The 18,446-nt window shown below is 45.5% G+C and overlaps 1 protein-coding gene across 1 annotated transcript in view; it reads left to right on the top strand.

Annotated features, from left to right (window-relative positions):
* ABCA13 (ATP binding cassette subfamily A member 13) overlaps positions 1-18,446 on the top strand; it is a 317,064-nt gene that overhangs the window by 131,318 nt on the left and 167,300 nt on the right. Inside the window, exons 34-38 of the mRNA XM_029919211.1 lie at positions 1,309-1,378; positions 2,063-2,194; positions 15,181-15,318; positions 16,491-16,671; positions 18,153-18,371. Of these exons, the coding sequence (XP_029775071.1) occupies positions 1,309-1,378; positions 2,063-2,194; positions 15,181-15,318; positions 16,491-16,671; positions 18,153-18,371 (740 nt within the window). The remainder of the gene's footprint in view (positions 1-1,308; positions 1,379-2,062; positions 2,195-15,180; positions 15,319-16,490; positions 16,672-18,152; positions 18,372-18,446) is intronic.

Genomic DNA, 18,446 nt, shown 5'->3' with positions numbered 1-18,446 from the left:
ATAGGGGGAACTCAGTCCGCATGGAAGGGACGGGCAGGTGGCTGTGAGGACAGGCAGTTTGGGCCGTCCCTGCAAACATTTGAATTACTCCCGAGGGTTCACTTGTCCCCCACAGGTCAGGCCACGTTCCCAAAGTGCAGTCTGTTGGGAGTTGTGGCTGGAGCCACCAAGGGGGAATTCGGGAGAGGCCACGGAGGGATGGGCTCTCAGGGCCCGAAGGGGCATCTGAAGGCCGCTGAGATCACTTGTCCCACGTGGCATCAGTGGTGGTTGATGATCCTCACTGGTTGGGACGGGGTCACTCTCTTTGCTCCTTTTGAGCATCAGGGTGAAATACTTGTGTGAAGGCCTAGTTATTTTCCTCTGGCTTCAATGAACCTCCCCGGTTCCCAAGAGGCCATGTACATACAACGTGGCTCTGTGTGCACACTGGAAAAAACATGGTGCCTTTCATCACAACTTTTCTCCATTGGAAGGTGCTCACCAGTTTTCATTCGCTTATGTCACCCTTGTGATAATTTACAACCCACAATGTTGGGTTAGTGCTAACTAGGTGTTTCTAGAAAAATTAAGTGAAAACTGGGACCATTTATTGCCCCTCTTCCCCAACCCCATACTCCCCACAGGTTGCAAAAGACCACTGACCACCGGCCTGAATTTCAAACACTATTATATGGTGTTTACTTCAATCCAATTGTCTAAATGTCCTAGCATACCAAGTTTGATTTCCTTTTTACATATTCACATGTTTCTTACCCCCCCCATGTATATATATATATATCTCTGGTACATGATATTTTTAAGCGTAAAATGCTTTTTCAATGGGCTTATTCTTTTTCTTTTTGACATAGGACTCCTCCCCAGGAAATCAAATAACTTTTTCCTTCAACGTGCTCTCCTTCTAGTGTAGCATGGTGTCCGTGTTCCATCAGTCTGCCTGCAGTGTGCTCCAGGGCATTCGTTCGCTGAGTAATAAAGAATAAGGAATCGCTCCATTCCGTTTTCCGCTGTTCTCTGTTCTGCATTTCTGTGTGCAGGGCAGGGGATTGATGGCACTTGAAGCACCACAGTAAAGAGAAATAATACCTTTTCACACGAAAAGCTAGCTTGTTATCTTGCTTTCTAGAATGGGCTGACATTCGGTGCTGTCTCCCAGGGTCAGGCATCGAAATTACCGCCTGGAGAGATGGTTCGAGGGAACGTGCTGTGGATCCTCTGTTAGAAGTGAGCATGGAGGGTTTTTGGAGGTTTTCTGGGGTCTCCATCAAGTGCTAACATGCCGTTTCTCTCTTCACTTTCCCCGGGCAGTGCCTGCTCTCCACCACTGCCTTTGGCCAAGGAGTATTTTTCATTACCTTTCTAGAAGGGCAAGAAGCAGGTAAGGAGATGCTTTTTTTTTTTAAGTGTATTTATTTATTTTGTGAGAAAGAGAGAGAGAGAGAGAGCATGGAGGGCCAGAGAGAGAGAGAAGAGAGAGAGAATCCCAAGCAGGCTCTGTGCTGTCAACGTAGAGCCTGACATGGGGCTTGAACTCATGAACCATGAGATTGTGACTTGAAACCAACAGTCAACTGCTTAACTGACTGAGTCCTCCTACCCCCGTGCCCCAAGGGGGTGTTTTTATTGAAAAGAGACTCAGGGATTTGGGGTTTTAGGAGTTTGTGGTGGTCATGTTTCGAGCACTACGGGAGAAGGTCTTCATTACAATGTGCAGTGGAGTCCCAGAGTTCGATTCAGCTGATGTGAACACTTCTCACTGTCTGGTCGCCCAGGGTCTGTGTATTTTGTTGAAGCCACAAAACCAGAAATAAGTAGCAAGAAAGCAAAATTGCAAAGGTTAGACTTTAACATGTTAAAGCCACACCCCCTGGTCGCCTTGGCATGTACTTGGGATTAAGCAGGCCGACATTGGATTTGTAGAGCTGTGATCCACCGGATGGTCTTTGTTTGATCTCAGCTGCGCTCAGCTTTGCTTTGAGTTTCCCGATTTCAAGAACGCACCCCACCAAAATCTACCCTGAAAAGGTGTACGGGTCTGACTGTGACCGTCCCTTCCTTCCAGGGGTTCAGTGGAATAACATGTACCAGCCTCTGGAGCAGACGGGCACAACGTTCGGCTGGGTGTGCTGGATGATTCTCTTCGATTCAGCCCTTTATTTTGTATGTGGATGGTACTTGAACAACTTGATTCCTGGTAAGAATTCTTCATGTTTGAAGATGCCACATTAGGCTAACCAACCAACCAACCAACCCAGTTTAATCAATATATGTGAATATTAGAATAATTGTTCATTCTTTTTTTTTTAATGTTTATTTTTGAGAGAGAGAAAGAAAGTGCGAGCAGCACAGGCACGGGGGGTGGAGGGACACAGCTCTACTGTGATTCTGTGCTTTACGTTGCAAAGTTATTTGATCAGCAAAGTGTCACTGTCCTTGTCTGCAGTGTGAGGAAAGCAGATTATTATCATTCTTGTTTTATAAAGAGGAAATGAAGGATCTGAGGGCCAAGAGAGCGGGACACAGAAGCAGGCTCCAGGCTCTGAGCTCTTTGTTAGTGCAAAGCCCCACAGCTGAGGCCCTTCCGCAGAGGGGAGCCTGTGTGGGAACCTGGGGTAGCCAAGACACTATCCAGTTTGGGGCTCAAACTGATGAACTGTGAGATCATGACCTGAGCTGAAGTTGGATGCTTAACTGACTGGGCCCCCTAGGCGTCCCTAGAACAATTGTTCATTCCTTAAGTAAGGCCTCAGAAAGGGAGTTTGTAAGCTGTATTTTCAAAGTTTTTTTTTTTTTTAAATGTTTGTTTATTTTGAGAAAGAGAGAAAGCACATGCAGGGGAGGGGCAGAAGGAGACGAGGAGAGAGAATCCCAAGCAGGCTCCACGCTGTCAGCAAAGAGCCCCATGCAGGGTTTGATCCCATGAAATGTGAGATCATGACCTGGGCCGAGATCAAGAGTCAGACGCTTAGTGGCCTGAGCCACCAGGTGCCCCTGGGCAGGTGTGTCCCAGAGGCCGTGGGGAGACGGGCCCCCAGTTGTAGTGGTTTTTCCCTGCTGTGTTTGCGGGGAAGAGGCATTTATACCACACACCTGCTCAGGATAAAAAGAGGAGAAACAACTTTTAAGATTTCTTAAAATTTTATATTTTTAGCAATAATGTTTCAATGATTGCTGAAATTACTTGTGATTATCTCTATACTTTTCCAAAGCGCCTGGGTATTTTGCTTGGCGTCTTTACCTTTAGAGTTAAGAACTAAAGGAGAAAGAGAGAGACAGAGGCAGAGAGACATAGAGAGAGATTCTAATCATCTGCACACTGAATATGAAGGGACAGAGAAAGCCATCAGTCTGTTCTGTTGACCAAAACTTATTTCAGATTTGGGGAGCTCATGTGTCATTTAAGGATGAGTAAAAATCCAAATGAAATGTGCTATTGTCAAGATTGTTTTATGGAAAAACAGGAAAATGTGGTCTCCAAGAATTAGAGAGAGAGCATCAACCTGGAAAGTGCTTGATTTTGAACTTTTAGATTGCTTTGTCTGGGGGCTTTGAATACAATTAAAGAAAAGGTGGATTCTAGGAAATAAGAAGTTAAAAAAAATAACTGAAGAATGCCAAAGTGAGATAAAGTTGACGAAGAAGTCCTGGATATTAGAAGGCAGCTAGGGACATGAGGGAGGGAAGTTATGTAGCCCGTGTGTGATGTGGACTGTGAGATGTGTGAGGAAGGGGCCACCGGCAAAGGGCAGAAAGTCCCGGCCAGGATTGGAGGGTGACAGGGAGCCCTTGCAATCAGGATTGATGCAGACAGGCAGCCAGAAGGGGACGGACAGACGTGCTCTCCCCGATGAGGGCATGCACAGACCCACGTGAAACACGACAAAGAGGAAACAGTCATTAACCAGGGAGAAGAAAATCAGGTTCTGCAAAGTAAGGGTTCGCCATATTGAGTGCAAAATTAATGAAAAGAAACATCCAGATATAAAATTGGAGTCCACTATGAGCCTCAACTCCAGCAAAGACCGGTTACCCTGGGCAGCGTGGAGATCCATGTGAAATTTGGCCAGGAATCCAGAAGGATGTGTTTCTCCCTCCTCCTTCAGGACCTGAGGGGTGGGGATTGTGGTGGGAATGTTGTCCTGTGAAGTGTCGTAGTGAAGGCGTTTCCCATGAGCAAATACCTCGTCCTGCTTACTTCTGCAGGCACAGCGAGCCTCAGAGAGAGACAGAGGGGCGGACAGGAGGCTGGACTCTGGTGCATTTCTGCAGCTTTTGCGGGCACAGCTGAGTCAAATCTGAAATGGGGCGAAGTGGGCAGAGAATGGCTTTGGGTTTGACAGTGATGATTGTGGTGGTCGTTATTTGGAGAGGGTGCAAAGCTGCATGCCGGTGGGCTGATGACAGTACTCCAGTCCCCAGGGAGCCCTGATGCTGTAGGAAAAGCGGGGAGGCTGCTGGGTGGCATCCGTGTGGGTAAACAGAGGCCCCCGGTGTGTGCAGAGGACGTTCCTCCAGGGCACAGAGAATGTCTGTGACAGGTGCCGGCTGTGGGGCCGTGGCTGCGTGGCGGGGTGGGGGGGTGCTCTCACGGCTGCAGTGTCTTCTCAGGGCCATCAGAGTGTCATGGTTCCATGGAAGGTGTGGTGGGGAGGAGATGGGGGACGAGAGAGGGAGGGTGGACGAGTGTGCCCAGTGACACCATCATCATCACCTGCAGGTGCTTGTCACGGGTGGGAATTAGATGTGGAGGTGCAAGTTCCAGCCCCAGGGGAAGGGAACAAAACAGAACAAGACCAAGATGACAAAACCGGGTGACAGACCACCACTGTTGGCGGGTCACACGCAAAGATCCATTGCAGAAAGTTGTGACCAATCAGATGATGGATCACAACCACACGTCCACGGAAACCACTAATTAACTTGTCTGTGTGTCGGCAGGAAATACTGAGTATAATGTGACAAGATTTCCTTCTCAAGAGCAGTAAAATATCTCTTCTACACTAGATACATATCAAATAAGAAAGAGTATATATCAAATAAAATATATACAGAGTATATATCAAATAACAAAGGAAAAGATTTGGTGAGCATAAAGTAGATTTGAATAAATGGAAAGAGATCCCAATATGGTGATTTACCATTTTAAGTGTGTTGACTTCCTCCAAATTAATGTATGATTTTATGTAATTTATATCATTTAATACGAAGCATAGGGTTAATACAGTAAAGCCCACATAAATCATTTAAATAAAACATGCTAAAAGAGGAACTTGGTTTTAATCGGGGAAATGTTTCTAAGGGATAGCTAGAAATGTAAATTAATGACAGTGGTCAAAAGCCATTGAAAATAATGAGAGGTAGCTGATGATTGCATAGACCCTCACTGTGAATTGTCAGAGATTAAAATGGTGGAGTACAGGGGTGCCTGGGGGGCTCAGTCGATTAAGTGTCTGACTCTTGATTTTCACTCAAGTCATGATCTTGCGGTCATGGGATTGAGCCCTGCTGAGCACGGAGCCTGCTTGGGATTCTGTCTCTTTCTCACACTCATGTACATGCTTTCTCTGTCTCTGTCTCTCCCTTGCTCTGTCAAAATAAGTAAACTAAAAAAAAAAACAAAACAACAAGATAAAATGGTGGAGTACTCATGTAATAACAGTAGACCAATGGATTAGAAAGTTCAGTAACCAAGTCACTGTAAATAATAGTTCAATTTGTGTTACAGTTCACATTTTTAATCAATGAGAAAGGATACAAGTCAGACTCATTTATAAATTCATCAGAAATAAATATTATTTAAAATAATGAGGAAATAAGAAGTATCATTTTAGGGGCACCCAGGTGGCTTAGTCGGTTAAGTGTCTGACTTAGGCTCAGGTCATGATTTCACGTTTAGTGGGTTTGATCCCTGCGTCTGGCTCTGTGCTGACAGCTTCAGATTCTGTGACTCCCTCTCTCTCTCTGCCCATCCTCTGCTTACTCTCTTTCTCTCTCAAAAATATTAAAACTATTTAAATAAAAGTATGATTTTAAAGACAATGAAGGCCTCTCTAGCCATAATATCAGAGACAGAAATACTAAAAATCAAGTTTCTGTTATAAAAATGGAAATCAGTATTTTACCATATCTATATAAATAAAATGAAAGGATACTTGACGAGTTTATAAAAACTAATCAATACATGAAAGAAAATGTTAAAAATCTCAAGTCAAATTTTAGAAAGAAAAATACGAGGAAACAAACTTGAACAAACTTATAAAAAGAAAGGTTTATATTTGATAAACATAAAATAGTTACATGTCGTATGGAAGATAGGATTGCATAGACACAGAAGACCGTCTTCTCCTTCCTGACTGATAAAAACTGTAATGACTTGGGAAGAATTAGCAGCTTGTTTTCTGTGTAGGTGTTTAGTTTAGGGGAAAGGGAAATAATTATGCAACTCAGGACCTCGGGGTCATGAATTGGAGCCCCACACGGGGCACGGAATTTACTTAATACCTTTACAAAAAGTGTTTATTCTCTTTGCCGCAGAGAGTTAGAGAAATGGCCACATAAATTCAAAACAGATGTGTGCACAGATGTTCCTGGCACGTTATCTTTGAAAGCAAAATTCTGGCAAACCTACAATTTCTAAGATAGTGGATTGATTATGAATCAATTTTACATTTATGGTACGGACTTCTGTGAGCTAGTTACACGTCCATAGCATTACGTTTTACAAGAAAATATGTGGATGTGGTATACAGGAGATCACTGGCTGCTGTGTACCAAACTGTGAAATAAGGGATAAAATATAACAATATTCAGTTAAAAATTAAAAAAATTTATTCCAGTATAGTTAACACACAGTGTTCTATTAGTTTCTGGTAGACAATACAGTGACTCAACACGTCCATACCTCGTCCGGGGCTCATTCCTCACGACAGGTGCACCCTTCACCCCCATCCCCTGTTTCCCCTGCCCTCCTCCCCTCTGGTGACCATCAGTGTGTTCTTTATAGTTAAGAGTCTATTGCTTTGATTCGTCTCTTTATATTGGTTTGTTTTCTTATATTCTGCTTATGAGTGAAATCATTTGGTATTTATCTTTCCCTGACTGTGTTTATTTCACTTAACGTTATGTACTCTGGTTACATCCATGTCCTTGCCCAGGGCAAGGTTTCATTCTTTTTATGGCTGGGTAATGTTCCATTGTGTACAAATACCACATATCCTTTATCCATTCATCATTTGATGGACACTTGGGCTGTGTTCATAGTTTGGCTTTTGTAAATGATACTGTGGGGCACCTGGGTGGCTCAGTCGGGTAAGCATCTGACTTCCACTCAGGGCATGATCTCGCAGTTCATGAGTTGGAACCCCACATCGGGCTCTGCGATGACAGCTTGGAACCCGGATCCTGCTTTGGATTCTGTGTCTCCCTCCTTCTCTGCCCCTCATCCACTCGTGCTCTGTTTCTCTCTATCTCTCAAAAATAAACATTAAAATTTTTTTAATTAAGAAAAAATGCCGCTATAATCATAGGGGTGCATCTTTTCAAGTTGGTGTTTCCTATTTAAAAAATTTTTTTTTAACATTTATTTATTATTGAGAAACAGGGAAAGACAGGGCATGAGCAGGGGAAGGGCAGAGAAAAGGGGAGACACAGAATCCAAAGCAGGCTCCAGGCTCTGAGCTGTCAGCACAGAGCCCAACTCGGGGCTGGAATCCATGAACCATGAGATGGTGACCTGAGCCAAAGTTGGATGCTTAACCGACCAAGTCATCCAGGTGCCCCTTCTGCCCATTTTTAATTAGATTATTTGTTTATTGTATATTGACTTGTAGAAGTTCTGTTTTGGATACCAAGGCATTTTTTGGATATGTCATTTGCAAATATCTTCTCCCATTCTGTAGGTTGCCTTTTAGTTTTGTTTGCTGTGCAGAAGCTTTTTATTTTGATATAGACCCAATAGTTTAGTTTTGCATTTGTTTCCCTTGCCTCAGGAGACCTATCTAGAAAGAAGTTGCCGCAGCTCATGTCAGAGAAGTTGCTGCTTGTGTTCTCCTCAAGGATTATTATGGCTTCAGGTCTTACATTTAGGTCGTTCATCCATTTGGCATTTATTTTTGTGTAGGGTGTAAGAAAGTGGTCCAGGTTCGTCTTTTTGCATATTGCTGTCCAGTTTTCCCAACATCCAACCCCCATATCCCATATTCTCACATCCCAAGTAGGATAGTCTTTCCAACTTTATCGAAGATTAATTGACCATATAATTTTGGGTTTGTTTCTGGGTTTTGTATTCTGTTCCATTGATCCATGTATCTGGTACTGTCCCACTAGCATGCTGTTTTGATCCCTACAGCTTTGTACTGTATCTTGAGATCTGGGATTGTGGTACCTCCCGCTTTGTTCTTTTTTTTTTCCTTCAAGATTGCTTTGGCTGTTTTAGGTCTTTTGTGGTTCCATACATATTCTAAGATTATTTGTTCTAGGTCTGTGAAAAATTCTGCCACTATTTTCACAGAGACTGCATTACATCTGAAGATGGTTTTGAGTAGTATAGACATTTTAGCAATATTTGTTCTTCTAATCCATGAGCATGGAATATCTTTCCATTTGTTTTTGTCCTTTCTAATTTCTTTCATGGATGTTTTATGGCTTTCAGAGTACCTGTCTTTTACCTCCTTCATTAAGTTTATTCCTGTGTATTTTATTATTTTTGGTGCAATTGTTAAGTGGGAATGTTTTCTTAATTTCCTTTTCTGCTACTTCATTATTAATGTACGGAAATGCAATGGATTTCTGTATATCTTGTTTCCTCTGGCTTTACTGAATTTATTTACCAGTGCTAATAGGTTTTTTTTCATAGAGTCTTCTGGGTTTTCTATATAGAGATTCTCTTCTGCCAACAGTGAAAGTTTGACTTCTTCCTTGCCATTTGGGATGCCTTTTATTTCTTTTTCTTGTCCAATCGCTGTGGCTAGGACATCCAGCACTGTGTCAAATAAGAGTAGGGAGAGTGGACATCTTCTCTTGTTCCCTTTCATGGAGGAAAACCTCTTAATTTTTCTCCATGAAGGACGATGTTAGCTGTGGGTTTTTCATACGTATCCTTTATTATGTTGGGGTGTGTTTCCTGTGAACCGACTTTGCTCAGAGTTTTTATTATGACTAGATGTATTTTGTCAAATGCTCTTCCTTCATGTGTTGTGACGGCCTTGTGATTTTTATCCCATCTCTTGTTAACGTGGTATCATGTGACTCACCCTTGCAGCCCAGGTGATTGTGGTGCATGATTTTTCTAGTGTTGTTGAATGCAGTTTGCTAATATTTTACTGAGGACTTCTGCCTCTATGTTCATCAGGTTTATTGGCGTGTAGTTCTCTTTTTCCGTAGTGTCTTTCTCTGGGTTTGGTATCAGGGTAAAGCTGGCCTTGGAGAATGAATTTGGATGTTTTCCTTCCTCTTTCATTTTTTGGAATAGTTTAAGAAGAGTAATGGCTAACTCTTACTGAAATGTTTGCTAGAGGGGCTCCTGGGCGGCTCCGTGAGTTAAGCATCCTACTCTTGATTTCCACTCAGGTCATGATCTCACCATTCTTGAGTTTGAGCCCTGCATCGGACTCTGTGCTGAGGCTGGAGCCTGCTTAGGATTCTCTTGGTTCTCTCTCTCTCTGCCCCTCTCCCCCCACTCACAGACTCACTCACTTTTTTCTCTCTCTCTTTCTCAGAAGAAACCAAAACAATGTTTGGAAGAATTCACCTCTGAAGCCATATGGTCCTGGGCTTTTTTTTGTTGGGAGTTTGGGGATGACTGATTCAATTTCATTGTAGTAATTGGTCTGTTCAACAGATGAAGGTGGGAACTGCCCGGAAGTGGGTGTCCCATCTTTGTCATGTGAGTCAGCCAAGAGCTATCAGCCAAGCTGCTGGTTTTCATGAGTCTTTTGTCTTTTCTAAATACTAAATGATGTGAACTTGGAGCTCAGAGGAATAGAAGCTGTCTTCCTGAGGGACCAGGAGACCTCACTGCCATATTGGGTAATCATTTGGAAGCACCTTGGCCATGCGGGCCACACTGTGAGCTCGCGCAGGCTCCTGTGCCTTCCTTTGGGGGAAGGTCAGTATATGTGTCCATCATCTCCTGACGCCCATACCTGCCTTCCTACAGCGTCCCGTGGTGGGGGGGGGGGGATTTCTGCTCTTACACGGGTAACGTCTGCTCCTCTCAACACCAGCTTCCCCAGACACATCCCACTGGGACAAAGATCTGCTTGCCTTCTCAGGCTCTCTGAAGTCCACGTGCTGTACCTTGCCCTGGGCCTGTCTCCCATGTTTGGTCAGCTCATGAAGTGTGCTCTGTGATCTCCAGGGAGCTAGGATCCCAGCCAGACCAGATTCTGCTCCATGCACGGGAAGTATAGGCAGAAGGGCCCGGAAGCTGCTTTGGAAGTTTAAGCCCCCATCTGTACGTTTTGCTTAGAGATATCGAGGGCTGGGTTTTTATATTGCTTGTTGAGGTTTTACCGCTGGTTTTAGGTACTGGATAGTTAGGAGGAAAGACCAGAGTCTGTTCTAGAATAAAAGATCAAAACTCTAAGACCATTCTAGCAGATTTAAAAATAAAAAGGACATTGAATTGGCCAGAGATAACCATGGATTTTTCTTCTTTCTTTTTTTTACTCATGAAATTAAATTGCCTTATATGGCAACTTACATGTCTTTAAATGACATTGTTTTCCTTACATTGTAATAATGTGTTTGATATACAATTTACAGTATTTATTTTTAACTTTGACAAATCCTCCAATAAGAACAAAAACCTGAAATTGTTAGAAAAGACTGCTAGGATTTGAGATTCATTCAGTGAGATTGTGACTTTGAGGGGCTCTCTGCCCCAGTGTACTCTTTTTAAGACAGATATTTTATAATACTTTGCTTTCTTGAAATGGAATTCACAGATAATAAGGCCCGAATACCTACGTGATTCAAAAAATTAATGTGCTGTCTTAACTGTAATACAAAAGAAATAAAAAGAAAGGAATTTGTAAGAAAGCAATATACACATTCTCGGTGCTTGGGCGTGACTTTATTAGAGCACAGTGGGGTATTCAGAGCCTTTACCTACCTTCACAGAGTAAATTCAGACTTAAGGGAAGGAAAATGATTAAAGCCATTTGCTACCAGAAACAAAGGAAATATATAATCGAGATAGGTGTACACACGGGAATAAAAACTAATATTATGGTAATGCAGAACAAACCAGAATTATTTGTGTATGATAGGGAAGAATAGGAATAATTTTAGTTAAAGGAGGAAAAGTGTGGGGTCAGATAACTTCTCATGTTAAAACACAGGACGTGTGATCTTGAAGCATAGCCAAGGATATATCTCTTGTCTTATAATTCCACCTGTCACCCGCGCCTACATTCAGTCCCCAATGTTTTGAAGACTTTGGTTAATCATATCCTTTCGTAGATGACAGGATGGAGTGTGGGTGGACTGGGCAAAGAAACAGTAACATAAGACAGATTTCAGACAGCTAAAGGGTAGAGACTTGCGAATAGCATCAGAAAAAGATGAAAAATAATAGGAGGCCTCCGTATTAATCACTTCAGTGTGTGAGTTTTGTACAAAATGTGCTTTTTATTATTTTGCTGTACAACTTAATGTAGAGAAGGACAATAACATGACATACTTAAAAATTTTTTTAATGCTTGTTTATTTTTGAGAGAGAGCCAGAGACAAAGCAGGCTCTAGGCTCTGAGCTGTCAACACAGAGCCCGACTTTGGGCTTGAACCATGAACTGCGAGATCATAACGTGAGCCGAAGTCAGATGCTAAACCGACTGAGCCCCCCAGGCATTAATGTGCATTAACATTTTATGAAATGTAGGCATTTCATAAAACCCTGCTAATTTGAAAATATTTGGTTCTGTGTTTGGGAAAAGTGGTCTCCAGTCTTCCCAAATTTGCGTGCTATGAGCTCTGTGAGCTGTTACAGCCAAGCTGTGTTGAGTTTTCAAAGACGTCGAGTTGGCATCCCTAGGCTGGTGGGGTTTTCTGAAACGCTGAACACTTCTGCGTCAGACAGTCCTCTTACAGTGGTTTGTAAGGTGTTTACATTCCTGGAAAATTCAGCGTGTATTACAACTGCACAGAAAGTTTGGGTTTATATTATCATAGGCTTGACTGGCTGAATGGGGACGAGCCTCCTAGAATGCAGGTCAAGAGCAATTCTGTATTGGGCTGGGTCATCCTGCCTTTTTTAGGACCCCCACCAGCCTGGTTGCCTGCCCAGTGAAGCCCATTAGTGCACCCCCATTTAGTAAGCATGCCTTTTGGTTTTTTGTATATCTGATACTCTGATATCTTGGAACGTCACTGACTCTGGAGGGACTGCGCCCCAAGGGCTTGTCGATTCCGAGAGACAGTAGAGGATTCACTCTTGAGCTCACTTTTCATAGGTAAACCAGCCATCCAGAGCCACCCCCTCCTCTGTAGACCATCCTGTCTCTGGCCGTCATCACCCCTGGGTGGGGGACCAAGCACCTTGGGGGCAGCCTCTGTGCCCCAGAGCCTGTTGAAATTATTCAAATACCAAACCTCCACCTGCTCACCCTGCCTCAAGTGTTCTTCTGCAGAAACCACAGCAAAGGCTCCTGCCCGCATGTCCCCACCCCCTCTGTTTCCCCAGTGACCCTGGTGCTTCCCTGGGTGGCCCTGTGCAGCGCCTTGTGCTCTGTGCTCCTAGGAGCTGAGCTGCACACTATCTTCACATGGTACCTGTTTTTTGATCTGTTGATCGCCCTGGGTCTGAATATGACAAAAACCTACCATTTCAAACCCCCATGCCCTGTGCCAACCCGATGTACCCCTTCCCACGTTTCCAAAATGCCTCCTTGAGGGTCTTTCCATGTTGAGATGCATGGTTGGAAAGTCCCCAGTGGGTCAGGAGACCCCCCCCCCCTGGGTGGGACAGGTGAAGGTGTCTGTGTTGGGCTCCACCTTCTCCTGCCCTTCTTTTCTGTCGAGTGAGCAGGTGCCGACTCCAGCATTCACCCTGGTGTCTGAGAGGGAGGCCCTGTGAGGGTCTGGGTTCAAGGTTCCCCTCAGGTCTCCGTGCCTGTGTGTGAGCTCCCTGGAGGACATCTGGTCTTGCCAAAGACACTGCATTCCGTGAAGTCTTCTTTATGTGCCTCCAATTAAATTCCATGTCCTCGATCTGTCTAGTTTCATTGACTTCTGCTTCTGTCACTGTCAGTTTTGGGGGGCAGTGCTAATGAGTTTCCAGACCTGTGTCAGCCAGCAGGCAGCTCCCCTGGAGGAGAAAAGCTCCGTGGGAACGTGGGGTCTTTGCATTGATTAATGTGCCCAATTCCATGTGGCGCTGTGAGCAGGGTGCACGTGCTCTCCACACGCCCATGAAATACAGCACGTTTGCATTGGCAAGCCGAGGAGAAGTGCAGGGGACCCCTTGCCCTCCCCCCATACATTTACATTAATAGATTAATTAGCAGGATTTTAAAAGCGCAAACAGATTAGAGCTGGGATGGTTTAATTAGCAAATCAACCATTAATATTCAATTTGTTTCTACTTTCTGTTTTCTGACCTGTAGTTTCTAATGCTGAAAGGCCCCTGCGGGGTTTCCAGTCCTTCCGATCTCTGCAGCCTCAACTGGCGATCAGGTGTCACTGAACCTCATGGGGACTGTTTGGTGTCCTTGAAACTCCCATCTGGGCATCTAGGCGCCCCTTCACCTCTGCTAATGTGGACTCTGACACCCCAAGGGGTTTGGATCCTCTCTTCTTTTGCCCTTCCAGCAGGTGACGCCCACTCATGCTGTCAAGGGCAGTGACCCATGGTCTCTGGGGAGCAAGGTCGCTCAGCAGAAGATGGCCTCTCGGTGGGGGGCTTGGTCGGGTTGGGGAAAGGCAGTCGCAGCCCCAGCAGAATTGTCTGTTGCTGCATCTGCTGGCTCATTATCTCCTTTTATTTCTGCAAACTCCTCATTCGTGGACACGTGCAAGACTCCTTCTTTCACATTAAGGCAGCTGAAGACACGGGGGTGCAGGAGGTGAATTGCGTCTCCTGACCTGTTTGCATGGGGGGCAACATATTCTTGTTGCCGGCCCAAGTTCAGAGAGGTGCACATCGCGGGGCAGCCGCACTCGGTGGCTAGTGCCCTCTGACAAGCCTTGCTGGGCCCCCTGTAGCTCGGGGGAGCGAGGGGTGATAATAGCACCCCCACATCAGGCGGTCGCAGGAATGAATACAGGTGGAGACCCTGGCCAGTGCCAGAAAGGAGAGGGTGGGGAACAGGAGCCGCTCATCTCCTTGCTGGTTTGGGGTAGTTACTAGTTCGCTGGGGTCTTGGAGAGCATCTTGCCTGTATCTGTTTTCTAGGGCGGACGCAAGGACATAGACTGCATGGCGTAAGCAAGAGAAATGCATTGCGTCACATCCTGGAGGCTGAGGCCCCTCTCCTTCCAGTGTCCTGCCAATCTGCCCTTGCTCCCTGTCTGTGCTTTTATCTCTTCAGTGACTTGTAGGATTCCGAGCACACATCAAACTTAGGTGGGGATGGATGTGTTAAGGAAAACTGAGAGGTGTTAATAATTAAATCCACTTTCATTGCAACTCGTAATGAGGGCAAAGTGGCTATTAAGTGGGCTGCAATGAATTTGGAGCATACATCTGAAGAATGTTGATGTTTCCTGTGGAAATGTTAGCAATATGTATTCTTTGTGGATGTTTTAGTGGATTAATGAGTTCATGCTGTGAATCTGTGTCTGGGAACTATGCAAACATCAAAGACTGCAAAGGAGTGAGAGCTGGATGGAAGGGCCACGGGGCTGGGGCGGGGCTTCCTCTGGGCAATATTTACCAAGTGTGTGTCTCTACTTTTATTTTTAATAAATACCTGCCTGTTCACTGAACGCCTACTCAGAAGACCTCCTGGGGGAGGTGTCTCTGTGGGGCCCCAGCAGCCGACTGTGGGTCAGGCTGAGGAGGAGCAGTCTGGGCTCCCCACATGGCTTATACCCTGTCTCCCTGATTGTCACCGGGTCCTCTATGGGGCGTACATTCAACACGTTAATGTGGAATAACATTTTATAGCAATTAGTTGAGACATCCTCTTCAGAATCTTCCAAGTTAGAAAAAAATGATTTCAATTGTGTCTTGATTTGTAGGAACTTTTGGATTAAGGAAACCGTGGTATTTTCCCTTCACTGTGTCATATTGGAGTCACTTGTGTGGTTTCATGGCCAAAAGTCCACGTGCTCCTGCTTCTAACGTGTCCTTCTCCAGTGAGAACTTGGACAATAAAGGTTTGTAAAGAGTAGCGGTATTAGATGTGTGTCTTCCCTTCCGGTCTGTTTTCCATCCCGGTCGATCTCTGGAACTTTGTGTGCCTTCCTTAGCTTTTGAGGGTCAGCGTCGGGCTCAGAAACACAGCTCAGGACAACGTCAAAAGAAAGAATCCCTTGACGATGTTGTGTTGGGGGCCAGGGCCCCAGAGTGTCGATGCATCTGTTATTTGTAGCCCCTCTGTGCGCTGTGCGCATTTGTGCCTGAATTCTCTGTGCTTCAGTTCTAACACGGGTTTCTGTGCAAAACAAAAGCAAAGGTGGACGGCTGCCAGGGGCCGTGAGCTCTGGAAATGGCAAAGCGTTTAACACACGCTAGCTTATTCATCATGGCCCTGAGAGCAGGACCATTTCTGCCCCGTCCAAGTGAGGAGTATGCTTCCCAAGAGCCAGGGCAGGATCCCCATCCATCTGGGCTTCCCTTACGCCCATTTCACAGAAGCATGACTGGGGGGGTTGTCTGTAGATATACAGGCTCCCATCATGATCAGTTTATACCACAAGCCAACATTGTAAGGTAATAGTTTAAAAATATTTTTGAATGTTTATTTTTGAGAGAGAGCATGAGAAGGGGAAGGGCAGAGAGAGGGAAGGAGACACAATACAAAGCAGGCTCCAGGCTCCAAGCTGTCAGCACAGAGCCTGATGGCAGGGCTCGAACCCATGGATCATGAGATCATGACCTGAGCTGAAGTCAGTCGCTTAAGTGATTGAACTTCCCAGGCACTCCTGTAATCTTTTTTCTGACCACATAAGTCCAATAAGAATATTTTAGGAAATTTGGAACACACCACACAGTTACTGGCTTTCACTTTCTCGGGAGGCTGTCACTCATGAGCACTCTGGTGCGCAACCTGCCTGTGATTGTCCTTCTGAATACATACAGATTGCATACATGCATGTTCCTTTTTCTTTCTACAAGCTGGATAACATAAGGGCACAAACGTTCATCATCAGCCATTTTGCTTTATTGCTGCCATATGTAATTGGCCTCTTGGTTCTGGTAAGGAAGGAGGTTTGAGTTGGCGTGTGTGCTGCACGGGACTCCAATCCGAATCCTCAGTGGACGACTGGATTGGTAAGTGTGAGCCCTCCTGGGAGTCCTTCAGGCTGAATCTACTGCTTCTTCTCAGGGTCCTCACTACAGAGTGGCTGGGGAAAGCCAGCAGGAGGCCCCCCAGGTGTCGCCCTGGTGTCCGTGACCAAGGAATATGAACGCCACAAGGCGGCCGTCCGCGACCTGACCCTCACCTTCCACAGAGGCCAGATCACTGCCCTGCTGGGGACCAACGGTGCCGGGAAAACCACGGTCATGTGCGTGTCCCTTCACCTGCGCCAGACACGGGTTGGATTCTAAAAAATGTTCATTTACCTGTGAGACAGGAGGCTTAGATTTTTTTTCTTCCTTTTGGTTTTGAGACAGAGCTTCGGTGCGCTCTGGACAGACAGTTACATGGAGGGGGGGGGTCCAAAGCACGGTCCCAGGGCTGGGGGGAGACGGGGTTTTACCCCTCGTTCTTTTATTCCCTACCAATAACGCATTGCAGTTTTACTTGAATCTTCGGTGTCCTATGGCACTTTCCATCTTCCTATCAACACACGTAAGTTTGTTCGCATAGCTATGGGAAGATGAAATTTGGAACGATGTCTGCAAATGTCTTAACCACCTGAGTATTTCTTTTCTCGTGTCCTGCTTTTTGTGTGCTTGGGGTTTTTTTGTGAAGGCTTGGTGTTTGGTTTGGGGTTCAATGGCTCCAGGTGTGATTAAAGAATCAAATCATGTGATCCCAGAGGAAGAAGGAGCTCGAAACCGTGGGGCTCACGCAGCGGCCTGAGCTTTCTGCAGAAATGGGGCTTGTCCGGGTCAAAGCCCCAAAGTGGCCAAACTCGATCCAGGAATGAGGCTGTTTCTCTTGGTTCTGGTATTGTACAACAAACGGATGTGTGCTTAGTTACACATGAAAAGTTTTGTTTGCTTTGAACTACTTAAGAACCGTGGCAAACATATAGGAAGCTTCAGAAAAATCTCAAACGAAAATTGAGAGGGAAACAAAGGAAAGTTTTCCTTTTTTGTGAAACAGAGCTGGAGAGCCCGTTGAGTGTTCTTGTAGGGTTTTCCGGCTGGAAAAGTAGGCATTCTGTGGAGAATGACTCAGAAAGCCAGTGATGCACACTGTGTTGTGGGAGTAGCCTTTCCTTTTTTTTTTTTTTTTTAAGCTTATTTATTTTGAGAGAGCATGCAGGGGAGGGGCAGAGAGAGAGGGGGAGAAAGAGAAGCCCAAGCAGGTGTCTTGCCTAGCTTAAGAGTCAGATGCTTAACTGACTGCACCACCCAGGTGCCCCTGTATCATTTCCTAGAAACATGGAAACAGTCTAAAACCGAAATAGTAAGCTTCTTGAGATAAAGCAGCAGGCAAACTTCCCAATTTGACATGGACACAGCGCTTGAGAAAAGCCAGGAGTCCTGGCCACAGCGTTGGGCATCTGGGCTTGCATTCCATTTGGCTTGTGTCTACTCTCAAGGACTTGAGTAAATACGCCATCTCCTTGGCCGGTTTCCATGTCGGGAAAACAAAGTCAGATTTATCGTCTTCGGCTCCTGTGCCACTAGAATGGTTATGATCAGCACCTTTAGGGGCATATAAATAGGACCAGAAGTCCACTTTTCCAAGATTAAGCCAGTCAGCTCCTCCTGGCTCATAAATGACTGTCGAGAGCCGGTCTGGGGATGATCACCCCACATCCCTCTGGGCCATGGGCTCCTGGGTCCCCCGATGATTCGTTCTCTCCCGCAGATCCATGCTGACGGGGCTCCACGCACCCACTTCCGGAACCATCACCATCAACGGCAGGAGCCTGCAGACAGACCTGTCTGCCATCCGAAGGGAGCTCGGGGTGTGTCCTCAGAAGAATGTGCTGTTTGACAACCTAACCGTCCTGGAGCACCTGGTCCTCTTCGCTTCCATTAAGGCGCCACACTGGTCCCGGCGGGAGCTGCACCAGCAAGTCAATAGGTTAGCACCAGCCCTGCCTTTGGTGGTGACGGGTGGACAAAGAGATGCTTTAAAAATACCTTTGGTGTTTTTCCT

The sequence above is a fragment of the Suricata suricatta genome, chromosome 2, assembly GCF_006229205.1.
Source record: "Suricata suricatta isolate VVHF042 chromosome 2, meerkat_22Aug2017_6uvM2_HiC, whole genome shotgun sequence".
Lineage (NCBI taxonomy): Eukaryota > Metazoa > Chordata > Mammalia > Carnivora > Herpestidae > Suricata > Suricata suricatta.
The sequence above is the reverse complement of the archived record's forward strand: the minus strand, read 5'-3'. Positions and strand labels throughout refer to the sequence as shown.